Raw genomic sequence first — 15,623 nt, forward strand, 5'->3', positions numbered from 1 at the left:
TGAATAGCATGGATCTAACATGCCCTTGGTAGTTTCCCAGGGATATGTGGCACAAGATGTGAATGCACACATCATGCACTTCCCATAAATTACGAGCCAGTGATTATTGCATGCAGAGCCGGCACTAAATAGTGTCCCATATGAGTTCCATTGGTTGGTCAAGACGTCGACATTAGTTCACTGTCATGCTCCTCAAACAACTGCAGAATGATTCTGGCCTTGTGACATGAACAGTAATCCACCTGGATGATTCCATCGTCATTGGAGAAGATACAAAGCTTGAAACAGCGCTGGTGGTACGCAATTATGGTCACATAGTCGATGGCTGATGCAGTGCCTTTGATTACTATCACAGATTCTGTGTAAGCCCAGGTGAATGACGCTTGATACTGCCACCAGCAGCCTGCTGGTGCATATTTTGAGCAGCTGTTCCCCTGGATGATGACACATCGCAAAATGACCATCAAACCTGGTGTAATGGGAAACAGAATTTCCCTATTTGCAGTCCATATCATTGTTAGAATGTTCCCCATTTGCCTCTGTTCTGATTATTTACCTTCTTACTGTGTTCTGTGTGCAACATCACTAAATGGCATTTATATTTGTAATGGGCAGTGATCATAATTTTCTGGTAATCAGTATGTATTACTAAAAATTTTTAAAGAGAAAAAGTTTTTGCAAAAATAAATATAGATATCAACCAGTTGCACAAAGATCAAAGTGAATTGCATGACCAAGGAGAACTACAAAGACCAAGACAGTTACTAAGAATCAGAATTGTAACCAACAATGTGGCTTAATGCACTAAGAAAGGTGAACAAAAGTGAATGAATTGACATTAAATGTAAGAAATCTAATATCCTTGTAGATAAGTATGCAAGAGGTCTTATTATTGACTTCTCAAACCGTTGCTATTGCTCATCATTGTCTAATAAATACTTTATTGAGTTATGATTTATTGCCAAATTAGATTATACTATAAGTGTATAGATGAGCTGAGCTTGAAGAGCCGGTACTTTTCATCAGATACCAACTTCATATAGTGTGATAGATAAACAAAATGTACACAAATTTGTATTCATCTACATTTATGCCATGGCTTGCACAACATTTGAGTGACTAACAACGTGCAGTTTATGCTGAAGCCTTTAGAGGTTTATGCACAGACCTGTGCATGCAGGATTGCTTTCCAAATTGTATCTGCCTCTCTTTTGCAGTAGTTCAGATGAGCATCACTATTTCATCATAGTGTATGCTGGCAATTCAAAGCAGAAATATTGATTCATAGTCTTCATTCAATGTATTGTCAAGTGTTGGCTTCCCAGATAATTAATAGTGTTCTGGGCTAAGCTCTATGTAATCCTAAATCACTGAAACAGATGGGTGCCAGGTGAGGTAAGAAATTCTCACATCTGCTCCAATTAACTAAATTCCCTTTAAACCCTATGACAAAAATATCTGGCAAAGAAAATGATGAAAAGTATTCAGGGCTGTCTTGCCCTCTTGTAACAGTAGGAGAAGCATATATCATTCTGTCGGATGGATGCATATGAATCCAGCACACCTATCAAGCAGGTATTGTAGCCAAGAAGGCCAGTGGGCAGCAGTATGTGGCACAATACCCCATTCCCCTGTATCTCACAGCTGAATTGGAGAGCCACGTATGACTGGCAGTGAGGTACAACAAACTGCAGTCAATGAAACTAATTGTATGGCCGAGATAAGTCTAATTCCATTCACATATACAAGATGAAGCCCTCATGATATGTTTCTGCATGGCTTCATATTGTTTCCAGAGGATGACATAGTTTTTGGTAATTGTGGATTAAGAATCATCACATACCACCATTCCAATAGGATAGCTTTTATATTGTGCCAAGATGGCATTCTTAATTTAAAGTCGGAACCAGCCCTGTATTTTAGATCACAACAGACTGACTGACTGTGGCACACATTTTAAAAAATTCTTTATTCTCTGAATTCCAGCCAAAGCTTTTAGGTGGGAGTGTGTTGCAGAGTGGTTGGCTTATCAACATTTAGTCCAGTGATCTTCCAGCCACAGATATTAACAGTGATATTTTACTTGTTTCTCTACTGAATATGTCCTTCTACACATAAGTTTGAAAACCTGGGTTAGTTAGAATTGGTGTGTGTGTGTGTGTGTGTGTGTGTGTGTGTGTGTGTGTTTAATTGTTGTTTGTATTGAGCACAAAGATGTATGCATATGGACACAAGCATTTTAGGATATGCTAACTTTATTCAAATGGAAATTTTTAGTGTATTGTCATTTTTAATCACACGTTTCGCAATATTTTAATATGGTTAGTAAAGGCGTGTACACAAATAAGCCTATTGTTGTAAAATAGAATAAAACAATGTAAAATATTTTTTTGTAGGGATCACAATAATAGCAGATATCTTTAAGTGCAAATTAGGTTGATCTGAGTCTTTACTGAGAGGAGATTCCTGTAGCACATGAGTGATGCCATATTTTTCTGTGGCCTATAAATCATTGTTATTAGTTTGGAATTGGACAAGATTAATAGTTGAACTATCTCTCTTGGTCAGAGACTCAGCTGTTGTCTTGAATGTGTCAGCTGTGGTTAGTTTTGGCCTTTTATGAGCATACTTGTGTAATTAACAAATATTACTGTTTACAGAGAGTCTTTTAATAATCTTAGTAACTCATAGACATAAGTCAAGAAACGGAAGAGGATCATGCTCCAAACCTCCTGGATATTGTAGTTCATTCCTGCTAGCTTTCCAGGGATATCTGGCAACAGATGTGTACACACAGGTCATACAATTCCCCAAAATTACAATCTGGTGGTTTACAAGCAGAGAGCTGGCACCTGTAAGCATCCCAGATGTGTTCCATCAGGTTCAGATCAGGTAGATTTGTTGGCCAAGACATCAGTACGAGTTCACTATCACGAATCTCAAACATCTGTAGCACAATTCTGATCGTTTGACACCGACAGTAATTCAGCCGGATGACAAAATCGCCGTCAGCGAAGCATCGAGCATCTGGGGGAGCTGATGGTGTGCAGTCACATTAATGTGATCACCGCCTATATTCAACATCAGTGGGCTATAAACACTCACAGACAGCAGGTGGCAGCACTAGCAATCGAGGGTATATAAACCGTATCAGAGAGACGCAGGAAACAGTGCAGCCGTTGTTGTTAACATGGAAATGGAGCTATTTATTCAGTGATATCCTAAAGGGCACGATTGTTAGCTATTGGGCCGATGGTGGAAGCATTTCCAAAACGGCTGAGTTTGGAACCCGTTTACATGCCGCCACGATTGAAGTATTCCGTGCACGACAGAATGGCACTATCGGTGGCGCACCACAGGCCGTAGATGACACGGGGGAGCAATGGCTGCGGAGTGAGGAGACGTGCAACTGTTGAGCAACTGACTGTCCATATGAACTGAGAGACTACCAAGAGTGTCTCCTCAATGACCGTTCAGCAAGTGTTGCTGCATTTGAGCCTCCATAGTAGCCACCTAGTCTGTGCACCTGTGCCGACTGCTGTTCATCGGTGACTGAGGCCGGAGTTTGCATGTCAGTATCGCAGCTAGAAATCCACTGAGTGGTGACAGATGGCCATTTCAGATAAATCACATTTTATGCTTCAAGGACAGATGGTCTTTGGGTTGTACACCACGAAATGTTTGAAAGCAAACACTCTGTAACAATCTTCAGAAGGATCAGGCTGAAGGGTATTGCCCGAGTGATCTCGTAATTCTATCTCATAATTCTGGAAGCCACAGTTGATTGACACAAGTATGTCTATCCTTGGGAGCCGTGTTCACTTCTACAAGCGGCTTGGTTTTCCTCAGCACAATGGTATCTACCAGTAGGAAAATGCAGCATGTCATATGGATCTCAGTGTATGTGCACGATTTGAAGAGCACCAGGGTGAATTTACCATACTCCTCTGCAATGAAACTCTCCAGATTTAAGCTGTGGGAACACCTCAATCAGGCTGTTCATGCCATGGTTCCTCAGCGAAGAAACCTGGCACGGCTGACCATAACACTGGAGTCGGCACAGCTCCACATCTCTCTCAGTGCCTTCCAGAACCTCATAGACTCTCTTCCTGCACTTCTTGCTGCAGTCTGCAGTTCCCAAGCTGGTTATTCAGGCAGATGGTCACATTAATGGGACTGGACAACTTTTAAGCAAAACACTGTCATGTTTCAGCACATTTGTGCCATCGTCAGTGGGTTTTCTTTATTCAAATCTTTGAAATGTGAACATGATTTAAGTGATAATGAATCTACAAAAATTAAGCCTAAAGACAGTCTGTTTATTGTCATCACCTTAATTTTACATTGTAGGATTATGCAGTACTCTGCACATTATCAGGTACTAATAGCTTGTCATCTGAAACTAGATGACGTTAATGTGAATTTGCTTGGTGAGTTAACACAATGTAATTTTGAAATGCTTTTACTGCCAAATTTGAATTTTGTTCTCTCTCTCTCTCTCTCTCTCTCTCTCTCTCTCTCTCCCTCTCCCTCTGGCTCTGTCTGTCTCTGTGTGTGTGTGTGTGTGTGTGTGTGTGTGTGTGTGTGTCTGTCTTGTAAGCTATGTGCCTCTGCACAGAATAGTGTAGTTGTTTAGATGGTCAGCAATTGTGCTACGAGAGCTGTTACTTTTTAGACCTGGGAAGTGTTCTGAATATCTTGTTTTAAAGATTCTGCATATTTGTTCTATGTACACTGACTGACAAGTGTTGCATGTAAGTTCACATATGCCTGCTATGTCAAATTTGTATGTAGATGTTTCCTGTGTTTTAGATTTTTCTGTGTTGTGCTGCCTGTCTTGAATTGTTCTTGAAGTCACTGTTTCTTTAAAATATTACCTATTCTGTGAACTATTTTATTATGGTAGGTGAGCATGTATCATTTTGTTTTGCATGTGGGTTGTTGCTCTGTTGTCTTACTTAAGCTCATTGTCTGTGTCTTGTGTTGTTCTGTGTTGTACAAGGTCTTGTGTATATATTTATGGTATATATTTATATATTTGTTGGTTTAGTTTCTCTATCGTATGGGTATCATAACAATTTTCTACTGCTACTTTTTAGCTCCTATGTTTAGTTCAGTTGGATTATGGATGTTTTGTTTAATCTGTTTAGCATGAATCTGAAGCTTGCTTGTTTGTGTGGCAGGCGGAGGTTTGATTGATTGCGAATGGTGGTGGTGCTTGTGGTTGCCAGTTTTCTGAATATTGTGAAGTCATGAATCAAACAGTGGACAACCTAGGATGGAATATTTAAATATTATGAAAAGGATTGATTGCCACTCGCCATAGATGTTGAGTCACAGCAAACACAACAAAAAGACTGCTAAACAGATGATGAGCTTTCATCCATCTGTTATGTTCCTATATTTAAAAACAAAGATGATGTGACTTACCATACGAAAGTGCTGGCAGGTCGATTGAAACACAAACAGACACATACATACACACAAAATTCAAGCTTTCGCAACAAACTGTTGCCTCATCAGGAAAGAGGGAAGGAGAGGGAAAGACGAAAGGAAGTGGGTTTTAAGGGGGAGGGTAAGGAGTCATTCCAACCCCGGGAGCGGAAAGACTTACCTTAGGGGGAAAAAAGGACGGGTATACACTCGCACACACACACACATATCCATCCACACATATACAGACACAAGCAGACATATTTAAAGACAAAGAGTATATGTGTGTGTGTGTGCGCGCGAGTGTATACCCGTCCTTTTTTCCCCCTAAGGTAAGTCTTTCCGCTCCCGGGATTGGAATGACTCCTTACCCTCTCCCTTAAAACCCACTTCCTTTCGTCTTTCCCTCTCCTTCCCTCTTTCCTGATGAGGCAACAGTTTGTTGCAAAAGCTTGAATTTTGTGTGTATGTATGTGTCTGTTTGTGTTTCAATCGACCTGCCAGCACTTTCGTATGGTAAGTCACATCATCTTTGTTTTTAAATATATTTTTCCCGCGTGGAATGTTTCCCTCTATTATATTGTTTATGTTCCTAAGTGAAGTGAATTTTTACATGCAAATTGTTTGCTTCATTGTGTTGCTGTTTTACGTGTGTATGTCATTCCTTAATATAACAGAAATGAAAAAGTACACATACAAAAAGTATGTGCAAGAAAAACAGGAGAAACAAAGCAAAAATGTTATTAGAACCATAAACAGCGCAAGTACACCCAGAGAAAACAGTCATCACAAGCAAACATATAATTTCCATGAAAGGATCAGCAATGTAACTAATATAAATCACACCAAACAAGAAAAAAGACTACTTGAAAGAGAAAAGACTACTTGAAAGAGACCAGAACACATTATTACCATGCACGAAATAATAGATCTCATAACAGAAACTGAACACATTGTGAAGGAACAAGGAAGACTCATCTCGCCAAATTCCAATAGGAGTTTAACAAGAGAATTAGTAGTTGCAGAAATCACACAAAAAATTAGAACACACAAATCCACCATAATCTCCAATAATAGAGTAGCTAAAGAAATCACATCCTATAAACTAAAATAAAATCTAAAATAACACTCTGCCATACTACAAAGGCAACATAATGGTTATGAATGAAAAGGTATACATAGATAAAGCAGTAGATTTCCTGAAGGACAACAATATTACCAAGTTGACTAGTCACCCAACAGCAACATAACAGAAGAACATTCATTCACGAAAGACTGAAAAACATCAAAAACATATTCATGATGGCCAGATAAAAACAATGACACTGAAAGATCCAAAAGCAATCATTCTAAATTCCGTGCTATATGAACACAAACAAAATATTCCATTAATATCAGCCATTAACTTCAGAACATACACAAACATTCCCAAAGAAAATATACATTTTTGGAAACAATAAGAACCTGGAAAACCCAAACAATTTTAATACAATCAAGAACACAGAAAGCCTTATATATCATCCGATGCCACATCAGTGTACACATGCATTCCAATAGACGGAACAATCAACATCATCACGCAAGGACTAAAACGACAAGGCAACATACAAGACACACACATTGATAAAATAGCAAACCATACTTCTGGCCATAACAGCACAACATGAAGGACTGCCAATGGGATCAGCAATTAATGACCTCTTAGCCAACACGTTCATGAACAGCTTAAAAATCTAGATACGAGTATAGGTACTCACCATATAGTGGAGATGTTGAGTTGCAGACAAATACAGCAAAAAGACTAATAATTATGGAAGCTTTCGACCAGAAGGCCTTCTTCTGAAATAGACAAAACACACACATTCACACAAACACACCTCCCACAGCCAGACACAATTGTGTGTGTCTGTGTGTGTGTGTGTGTGTGTGTGTGTGTGTGTGTGTTGTTTATTTTCATAATATTATCATTATTCCATCCTGGATTTTCCATTGCAAGAAAATATAAAGTTATACACTGGCATCATTATGGTGATGACATAATATGCCTGATCAACTAATCACCTATACACTTAACAGCTACATAATGAAATAAACAGTTACATGCAAAAATTCCCTTCACATTAGGAACAGAAACATACAACATATTAAATTCTCTCGATTCATTCGAAGAACAAACAACATTCACGACTTGACAGTATTCACAAAACCAACAACCACAAGCACCACCATTCGCAATCAATCAAATCATCCACTGCCACCACCAAACAAGCTTCAGAGTCATGCTCCATAGATTACACAGAACACCCATAATCCGACTGAACCACACACACAGGAGCTAAACAAAATAACACAAGTAGCAGTAGAAAAAGGTTATGATATTCATAAGATGGAGAAATCAAACCAACAAATATGTAAATAGAAAAGGAATTAACAGGCCACATATAAAGAAGATCTTTCACAAGACAAAACAACAAATCACAACAGACAATGACTGTATGCAAGACACAACAGAGCAATGATCCACACACAAAACAAAATGCTACATACTCACCTAGAATAATAAAATAGTTCCCAGAATTGGCAGCATTAAAAAAATGGGGACTTCAAGTAGAGGAAAGGACAGACAACACAGTACAGAAAAATCTAAAACACGGGAAACACCACAGATAAATTCAACAGATCAGACATACATTAACATAACATGCAACACTTTTCAATCAAGACAAAAATACAGTAAAGTAAAAGAAATAACAGCCCCAATAGCACATTGCTGATCACCTAATATTCTGCGAGCAACACACAACTAAAATATAAACAATTTTTTTAAAAAATACGAAATTCTGCTACAGCCTATATGATTAACTTGCAACAAAAGAAGACTTCCATGTACAGGAGCCATTGACAGAAGGAAACCAGATTATGACCGATTACAGTGCTCTACGTAAAGGCAAACAAACAAAAAGTGTCTTTAGGCTTCATTTTTGTATATTAGTTATCACTTACTACATGTTCACATTTCACAGGTTTGAATAAAGGAAACCCCTGATGATGGCACAAGGATGCTGGGACATGCTTTGCTCTATACGAAAAACAGTGTTTTGCATAATCTTATATCCAATATTTTTATCTGCAAACATGGCCAATATTTAGTCATAGTGTTTTGGCTCATTGATAAAATAATTTATGGCAATAATGATGAAGGATAATACAGTATAGATTTTTGTTAAGCAAATCGTTATTGATACTAGTTACTCGTATGCAGAGATAGACTGATGTCAGATTGTATTAAACACTGCCTCACATTAAACTAGGTAATGAAAGAATCTTCCATATCTTATCTACTATCTTTTCTCTTTAGTACTGTTTTCGAGAATTGTGAATATTTTTGCAATATTAATGGAAACTGCTAAAAAGGGTGTAATCAGTAAATGTTCATAGTGACATGTCATGTAAAAGAAATACTAACTTTTTTTAGTGATATATGATGTAACAGAAATACAAATTGTTTTAGCTTAGTTAACATCTGACAAAATCAAGTAAAATGAGTATGTCCAACAAAGTCAAGTACACTTACATCTAAAAGTTAATTGCAGATTCTAAGGAAGGAAGCATTACGTGATTAATATTTGATGATGACTATTGTTTGCTATTTGTATTTAGATTATTTAGTTTCTGGACCAGGCTTATTGTAAGAATTTAGTGTTATAGAGCAAAACACTAATAATGTAAGTTATCCTCTTCTCTTTATATGATTGTTTTACTAGAACATTTCTGATTATTCCTTGAATATGAACCGTTTCTATGTTAAAAGCAGCTCATAAAACACCATGCTGCTGCTACTGCAGTTGCAGCAAGTGGGAAGCAGACTGTTACACGAGCTGTGCCGGATAGCGAAATGGCAGCCATGTTCAAACGCCAACAACTTATTGTACAGCAGCAGAAGGCACAAGTCCAAGTGTCCACACAGGGCAATCTGACACCTGCACACTTTCTGGCACAGGTTGGCATTCTGATGTGTTTTTATTTTCACCATCCAACTTTTTGTTGCCTGAACAACGCATTTTGGGAATGGGATAATTTTTGAAAGATTCTATGTAAAATATAAAAAAAACTGATACAATCACACTACGTCAATTATTCATAAACTTGTAAATTAATAATTCTATAACAATGGATATAATTAAAAGTTTTAATTAAGACTATCCGTAACTTGATGAAACTGTGTTCTTGAAGTTTCACCTGCTGATGAATTGCACAATTCGCTATACTTCCTTTTCTCTAGTATTTCAGCAGTTATTTGCAGTATGCTGATGGAGTCATCCCAGATGAACATTCCTCATCATGTGTTTTGTGCGATGCCCGATGTCGACAGGCATCAGTTTGATTCTTATTACAGACAAAATGATGTCAGATTAAAATTTTATATGTCCATTCAGTAGAACAATCTCAAATTAGTCCAGTGTGATATTCAATATAATGATATGTAAAATATTACCAAGGATAGCCAAATATAAAGAATAACCAGTGCTACTGAGCAATGCGGTAGCAGACAGGCAGTGCGGCCTGTGCTGGCACTCGAGATGGGAAACGTTGGGTACAGAGTATGTACCAAACAAACGTTGACTAATCTTTCACAAGTCGTCTTCATACAGGGCACCTCAGCCCTGAATTTGTCACACAAATTTGGCCAGTAATAGGTATTAAGATCTCCTCTGTCACTAAGAAGAGGTCGTAAAATGTGTTACACCTAAGCAGAAAATGTCACCTTCATTTGTAGAAAATGTCACCTTCATTTGATCTCTCAGTGTGTGTTAGAGCCATGGAGGTGAATTGCTAATAGAGCCTGATACAGCATCACTGTAACATGGTTCTTTAAAATGGCGTAGTGTTTCAGTTCCGTATGCCCGATGTGTCGCAGCCGGATATTCACCCATACGACTCCATACTGTTTGTATTCCACTGTCATGCAGCAGCATTGCCCTGTTGCTGCTGGGACACTGGTTTTTGCTTTCCAGTGCCCCTAGTAGTAGATATTGTTAAACCAATTATAGCAGACTAATTTGTGCCAGCTTTATTGAAAAGACAAATAAATTTCACTTAAAAATTCTTTGTAGCAAGAAATAAACTAACAAACATTTTCTGTCAACACTGGACACTGAATGAAATGTGATGTTTGGATTGTTGCAATCTACATATAGTGAAAATGAAATTTTAAATATTTGCTGAACACCAGACAACATGTGCCCAACACCTCTAAGAAGAGATGCCTGATACATCTGTAATGCATGAACTTGACAGATTCTAAGGATTCACAAATTCAAGAAAATTGCTTTTTATAAAGAAGAAATATTCAACTGTTCTGAAATATTACTTGATTTTATTTGTCAGATACAAGCAGATGGGAATTTCCAGCTCAAATTACAACTAGTTAGTAATATAAACATGACTGAACTGTTCCAGGGCTATTGGCTGAATGCTCCTTTACTTCATTTTACACTCTTAGATCATCCTTGACCACTGTCACGGAACTTCATCATGGAGGGTCTCCATGGTGTGATGCACAGCAGTATAGACTGTGGCTACTTGCAATGAATTGGTTTCATCATAAGACAGCCTTTCTCCACCGTACAATGCCCCAGGAACATCTCAACAAAAAATCCAAACACAACACACCAATAATTGGTCCAATTCTCTGACTAACCCTGGTAATGTAACTTAAACTTTATTGCCTACTAACTAGCAATGATCTCTCAATTATATCCTATTATGGGGCAGATGTGTTACGAACTCCCAAATTATTAATTTGCATCTTTGTACCCTTCATATCTGCTGACTCTATAATTGAGTAATCATGGCAAATTTTGAGTAAATTATTGTAATTACTATCCTGGCAGGGTTGCCACCACATGGTGACTGTGTTTCTTTGATAAAAGAATGGCAATATTGACACAATGTCTCAAACCTGATGTCATGAGACACAAATATTGCACAAGAAGACTTGTGGCAGCCAATCAAGAGGCGACCACATTATTAATTAAACTTATAGTAATAACAAAATTTAGCAACAACATAACAAGTGATAAAAAGTAAAAGACATGAACTCACAAATATTGTGTGGGTACATTGATGCCAGTGATAGTGTTGTAGTGTTAGCAACTGTAACATTATGAGTTAGGCTTACAACAACTGTACATGTGGAGTATGAATTACTTGTATGAACATTTGAGTCAGAGTTGACCAGAAGAATATAATTTGTTGCCAGGCAAATAAACAAAAAGGCAAACCATTGACACGACCTATCGAGAAGAGTTTATTCAAGATTAATTTACATGATACAACTGAGAAATTTCTGAGATGAATATTGTCACAACAACACATACTGTAACTGCAGTATTCAGGATGACTAAGATCAAACAAAACTGACAATATGATAACTTCACTCTATTGCCAAATAAATTATAATTATAATATAATATATTGCCTCTCATCAAAACACAGCTCAGTCTTCTAATATACAATTCACTATCACTTCCTTGAATCGCAGAAGTGGTATGCTAATGGGTGCAGTTGCCCATGCAGGTCGTATAAAATTTCAATCATTTTAAACAAATCAGTATCATTTGTGCCATGTCACTGGCAGGCTCAGAGTTTTCTAGTGCATATTTTGACCTTAAAAGAAGTAAATTCATGCATATTGGGTATTTTTATTTTTTGTACTTAATGACATATTTTACACTTTAATCCTACATATTAATCACCTTTTTCTAACTTTAGTGCATAATATTATGATGATCTGCATAATAATGCATTTTCTCATTTTCCATGAAATACGGAATTTCTATAAAGAACGAAAAACCTGACAATAGTGTCAATGTTTTCATCAAGCAGATATAATTATAATCTCATTACTTAGGAGTTCTGTATTATGGCAAACTGTTAAGAAGTAGTCATCCACTAATCTCTTTTCAAGATCAATTTACACTCTTCTTTCAACTGGAATTGAGCTGAGGAAGTGACTAGGAATGAACAAGCATGAATTTTTCGGGACGCTAGGATAATTGAAAATGGGAAACCACAGAAATCCAATTTCAAGGTTACCGGCAGATGGATTCGAGCCACCTCACTTTCCGAATCCAGAGATTGCTAGCTCAGTGCCTTCACAGAGCTACCCTTGTGGTGGAGAATTTGGGAAAAGCTATTGTTGTACAGTGTTTGAAAATAAATTAAAATGCATCACAAATAAAAGAAGGAGTTCCGATATTTTATGTTTTTTTTTATTTAATTGTGCATTTCTGATCATTTGATATTGCATGAACACACGATTATTTTTAGGTTAAATTGTGCATGCCATTCTTGGCTTCAGTTATTCTAGTATTACAAGAGCATAAATAGATTTTGGGTGAAATATGTGGAGGAGGGGTTGCAGGGTACAGTTGATTCGGACGAATTCAGGTGGCCCACTGGGGGGGGGGGGGGGGGGGGGCACATTTAAAACGTACTGTAGAAAGTGCTGTCATGATGTACCCTTTCCACAACCTCCCCCCCCCCAGCCTAGGTAACCAGTGGCAATACTTTTCTATTTGGGCTACTAATTATGGAATTTTAAGCAAATTTTTAAAAGAAATGCAACCATCAACTTTTGGGTGATATTTGTGTTGATCACTGTGATTTTTGGGTGTCACAGACAAATCCAAGTTAATTGTTTATGCACTGATTTTAATATAATGCTATTTGCAATTATGTTTACCATTCCACAGTCTTATGTAATAATGAAAAATTATAGCCCTAAAGTTCTACCAGTCCCCAAATAACGAGTCTAGTGATAACATTAAACAGTTGAAGATAGGTAACTGTACTTTTACAGTAATGCATGCATATTTTTAACTTATTGCAATGTTACTGACTGAATCAAAATCATTTTTCTCTTCCTTCGTGCTCCAAATGTATCCAAAATTAGAAGATTTCATAATGGCACACAGCACTAAAACAGTAAAGGCAAATTCAACGGAAAGTAAGAACTGAGCTCAAGTAAGGCTAACAATGTACAGTAGTTGGTCTCGGCTAAAGAAGGGATGCACGATAGTTGATAGTGCTATCAATATTCCTATAGTTGAAATCTATCGGTGACCTTGTTGACATCGATAGCGTGTATACCTTTTTCGTCGTATGATTGTATATACGGTATCTAAAATTATTAGTTAATGGTTTTGGACCAAAGATGGCTCAAAAGGAAAATCAGTTTGCAGTTGAACCATATATGGAGAATTTCATGTGCATATTTACTTAATTAAATCCTAATATGGATACAAAATTCTATCAAATAGGTAACAGACAAAATCAAACAATGAAAACTCCAGGTAGGAATTTCAACAATGTAGGAAATGACAGATTGTTACTTACCATGAAGAAGACACATCAGGTTGCACACAGGCACAATTAAAAGACCCTTACATAAAGCTTTTGGCCACAGCCTTCATCAGTCACACACACACACAAGTAAGCACACACAATCGCCAACTCCAGCCTCTCTGCCCAAGATGCTGGAATTGGCGGTCGTGTGTACATGAGGTGTGCTTGCTTGTGTGTGTGTGTGTGTGTGTGTGTGTGTGTGTGTGTGTGTGTGTTTTCACTGATGAAGACTATGGCCAAAAGCTTTATGTAAGTGTGTATTAATTGTGCCTGTCTGCAACCTGATGTGTCTTCTTTATGGTAAGTAACAATCTCTCATTTCATACATTGTTAACAGACTAAATCAGACAGATGGCAGATTCACCGAAATGAACATTACAGTCAACCACAATGATGAAGCAGTGTTCTAAATTTGCTGGGGCGGGGAGGGGGGGGGGGGGGGGGTTGATAGGCTAGCAGACTAGACCAAGTAAGCAATGTAACATATTGTTTCACTTCCCCACTAAATGGTAAGATAGACAGCAACATTGGAAGAACTGATTGTAATAGGGATTTATTAGCTAATCTTTTAATATCTTCTGTTACTGCAATAAATTTATTGTTTTCCATTGTTGCTGAAAATTTACCGTCATCTGTAACTGCTGATACATTACTAACATCTATTGCTACTAATAAGTTACTGCCTGTTGTTACTAATGATAGGTTACTATCTTGCACTACTGCTACACAAGCTGAGGTACAAACCTCATTGCATAATGATGAAGAACAACTCTCATTGCATAATGATGAATATAAGAGTTCTTTTATGCAGTATTCACATAGTAGTACTTACTTACACTTTGAATATATCAGGCATGAGATCAGCGTACAATTGGAGAATTTATATTTTGACCAAAATAAGCCTGTGATTTCAATGAAGAAACATTATTACTTTAAAATTACATTTAGTTTCTTACTTTCTTTGGGCCTTGTCCCACCTCTACATCTACATCTACATCTATACTCCGCGAGCCACCTTACGGTGTGTGGCGGAGGGTACTTATTGTACCACTATCTGATCCCCCCTTCCCTGTTCCATTCACGAATTGTGCGTGGGAAGAACGACTGCTTGTAAGTCTCCGTATTTGCTCTAATTTCTCGGATCTTTTCGTTGTGATCATTACGCGAGATATATGTGGGCGGTAGTAATATGTTGCCCATCTCTTCCCGGAATGTGCTCTCTCGTAATTTCGATAATAAACCTCTCCGTATTGCGTAACGCCTTTCTTGAAGTGTCCTCCACTGGAGCTTGTTCAGCATCTCCGTAACGCTCTCGCGCTGACTAAATGTCCCCATGACGAATCGCGCTGCTTTTCGCTGGATCATGTCTATCTCTTCTATTAATCCAACCTGGTAAGGATCCCATACTGATGAGCAATACTCAAGAATCGGACGAACAAACGTTTTGTAAGCTACTTCTTTCGTCGATGAGTCACATTTTCTTAGAATTCTTCCTATGAATCTCAACCTGGCGCCTGCTTTTCCCACTATTTGTTTTATGTGATCATTCCACTTCAGATCGCTCCGGATAGTAACTCCTAAGTATTTTACGGTCGTCACCGCTTCCAATGATTTACCACCTATGGCATAATCGTACTGGAATGGATTTCTGCCCCTATGTACGCGCATTATATTACATTTATCTACGTTTAGGGAAAGCTGCCAGCTGTCGCACCATGCATTAATCCTCTGCAGGTCCTCCTGGAGTACGTACGAGTCTTCTGATGTTGCTACTTTCTTGT

At 37.8% G+C, this 15,623-nt stretch overlaps 1 protein-coding gene across 3 annotated transcripts in view; it reads left to right on the plus strand.

Moving 5' to 3' along the window:
- Positions 1–15,623, plus strand: part of LOC124606851 (helicase domino) — a 402,945-nt gene that overhangs the window by 322,905 nt on the left and 64,417 nt on the right. For 2 of the 3 annotated variants that reach the window (XM_047138941.1, XM_047138934.1), the window contains one exon: positions 9,245–9,433. In XM_047138941.1, the coding sequence (XP_046994897.1) occupies positions 9,245–9,433 (189 nt within the window). The remainder of the gene's footprint in view (positions 1–9,244; positions 9,434–15,623) is intronic. The other variant, XM_047138951.1, reaches the window with a different exon arrangement.

This window comes from Schistocerca americana, chromosome 1, assembly GCF_021461395.2.
Source record: "Schistocerca americana isolate TAMUIC-IGC-003095 chromosome 1, iqSchAmer2.1, whole genome shotgun sequence".
Taxonomy (NCBI): Eukaryota; Metazoa; Arthropoda; class Insecta; order Orthoptera; family Acrididae; genus Schistocerca; species Schistocerca americana.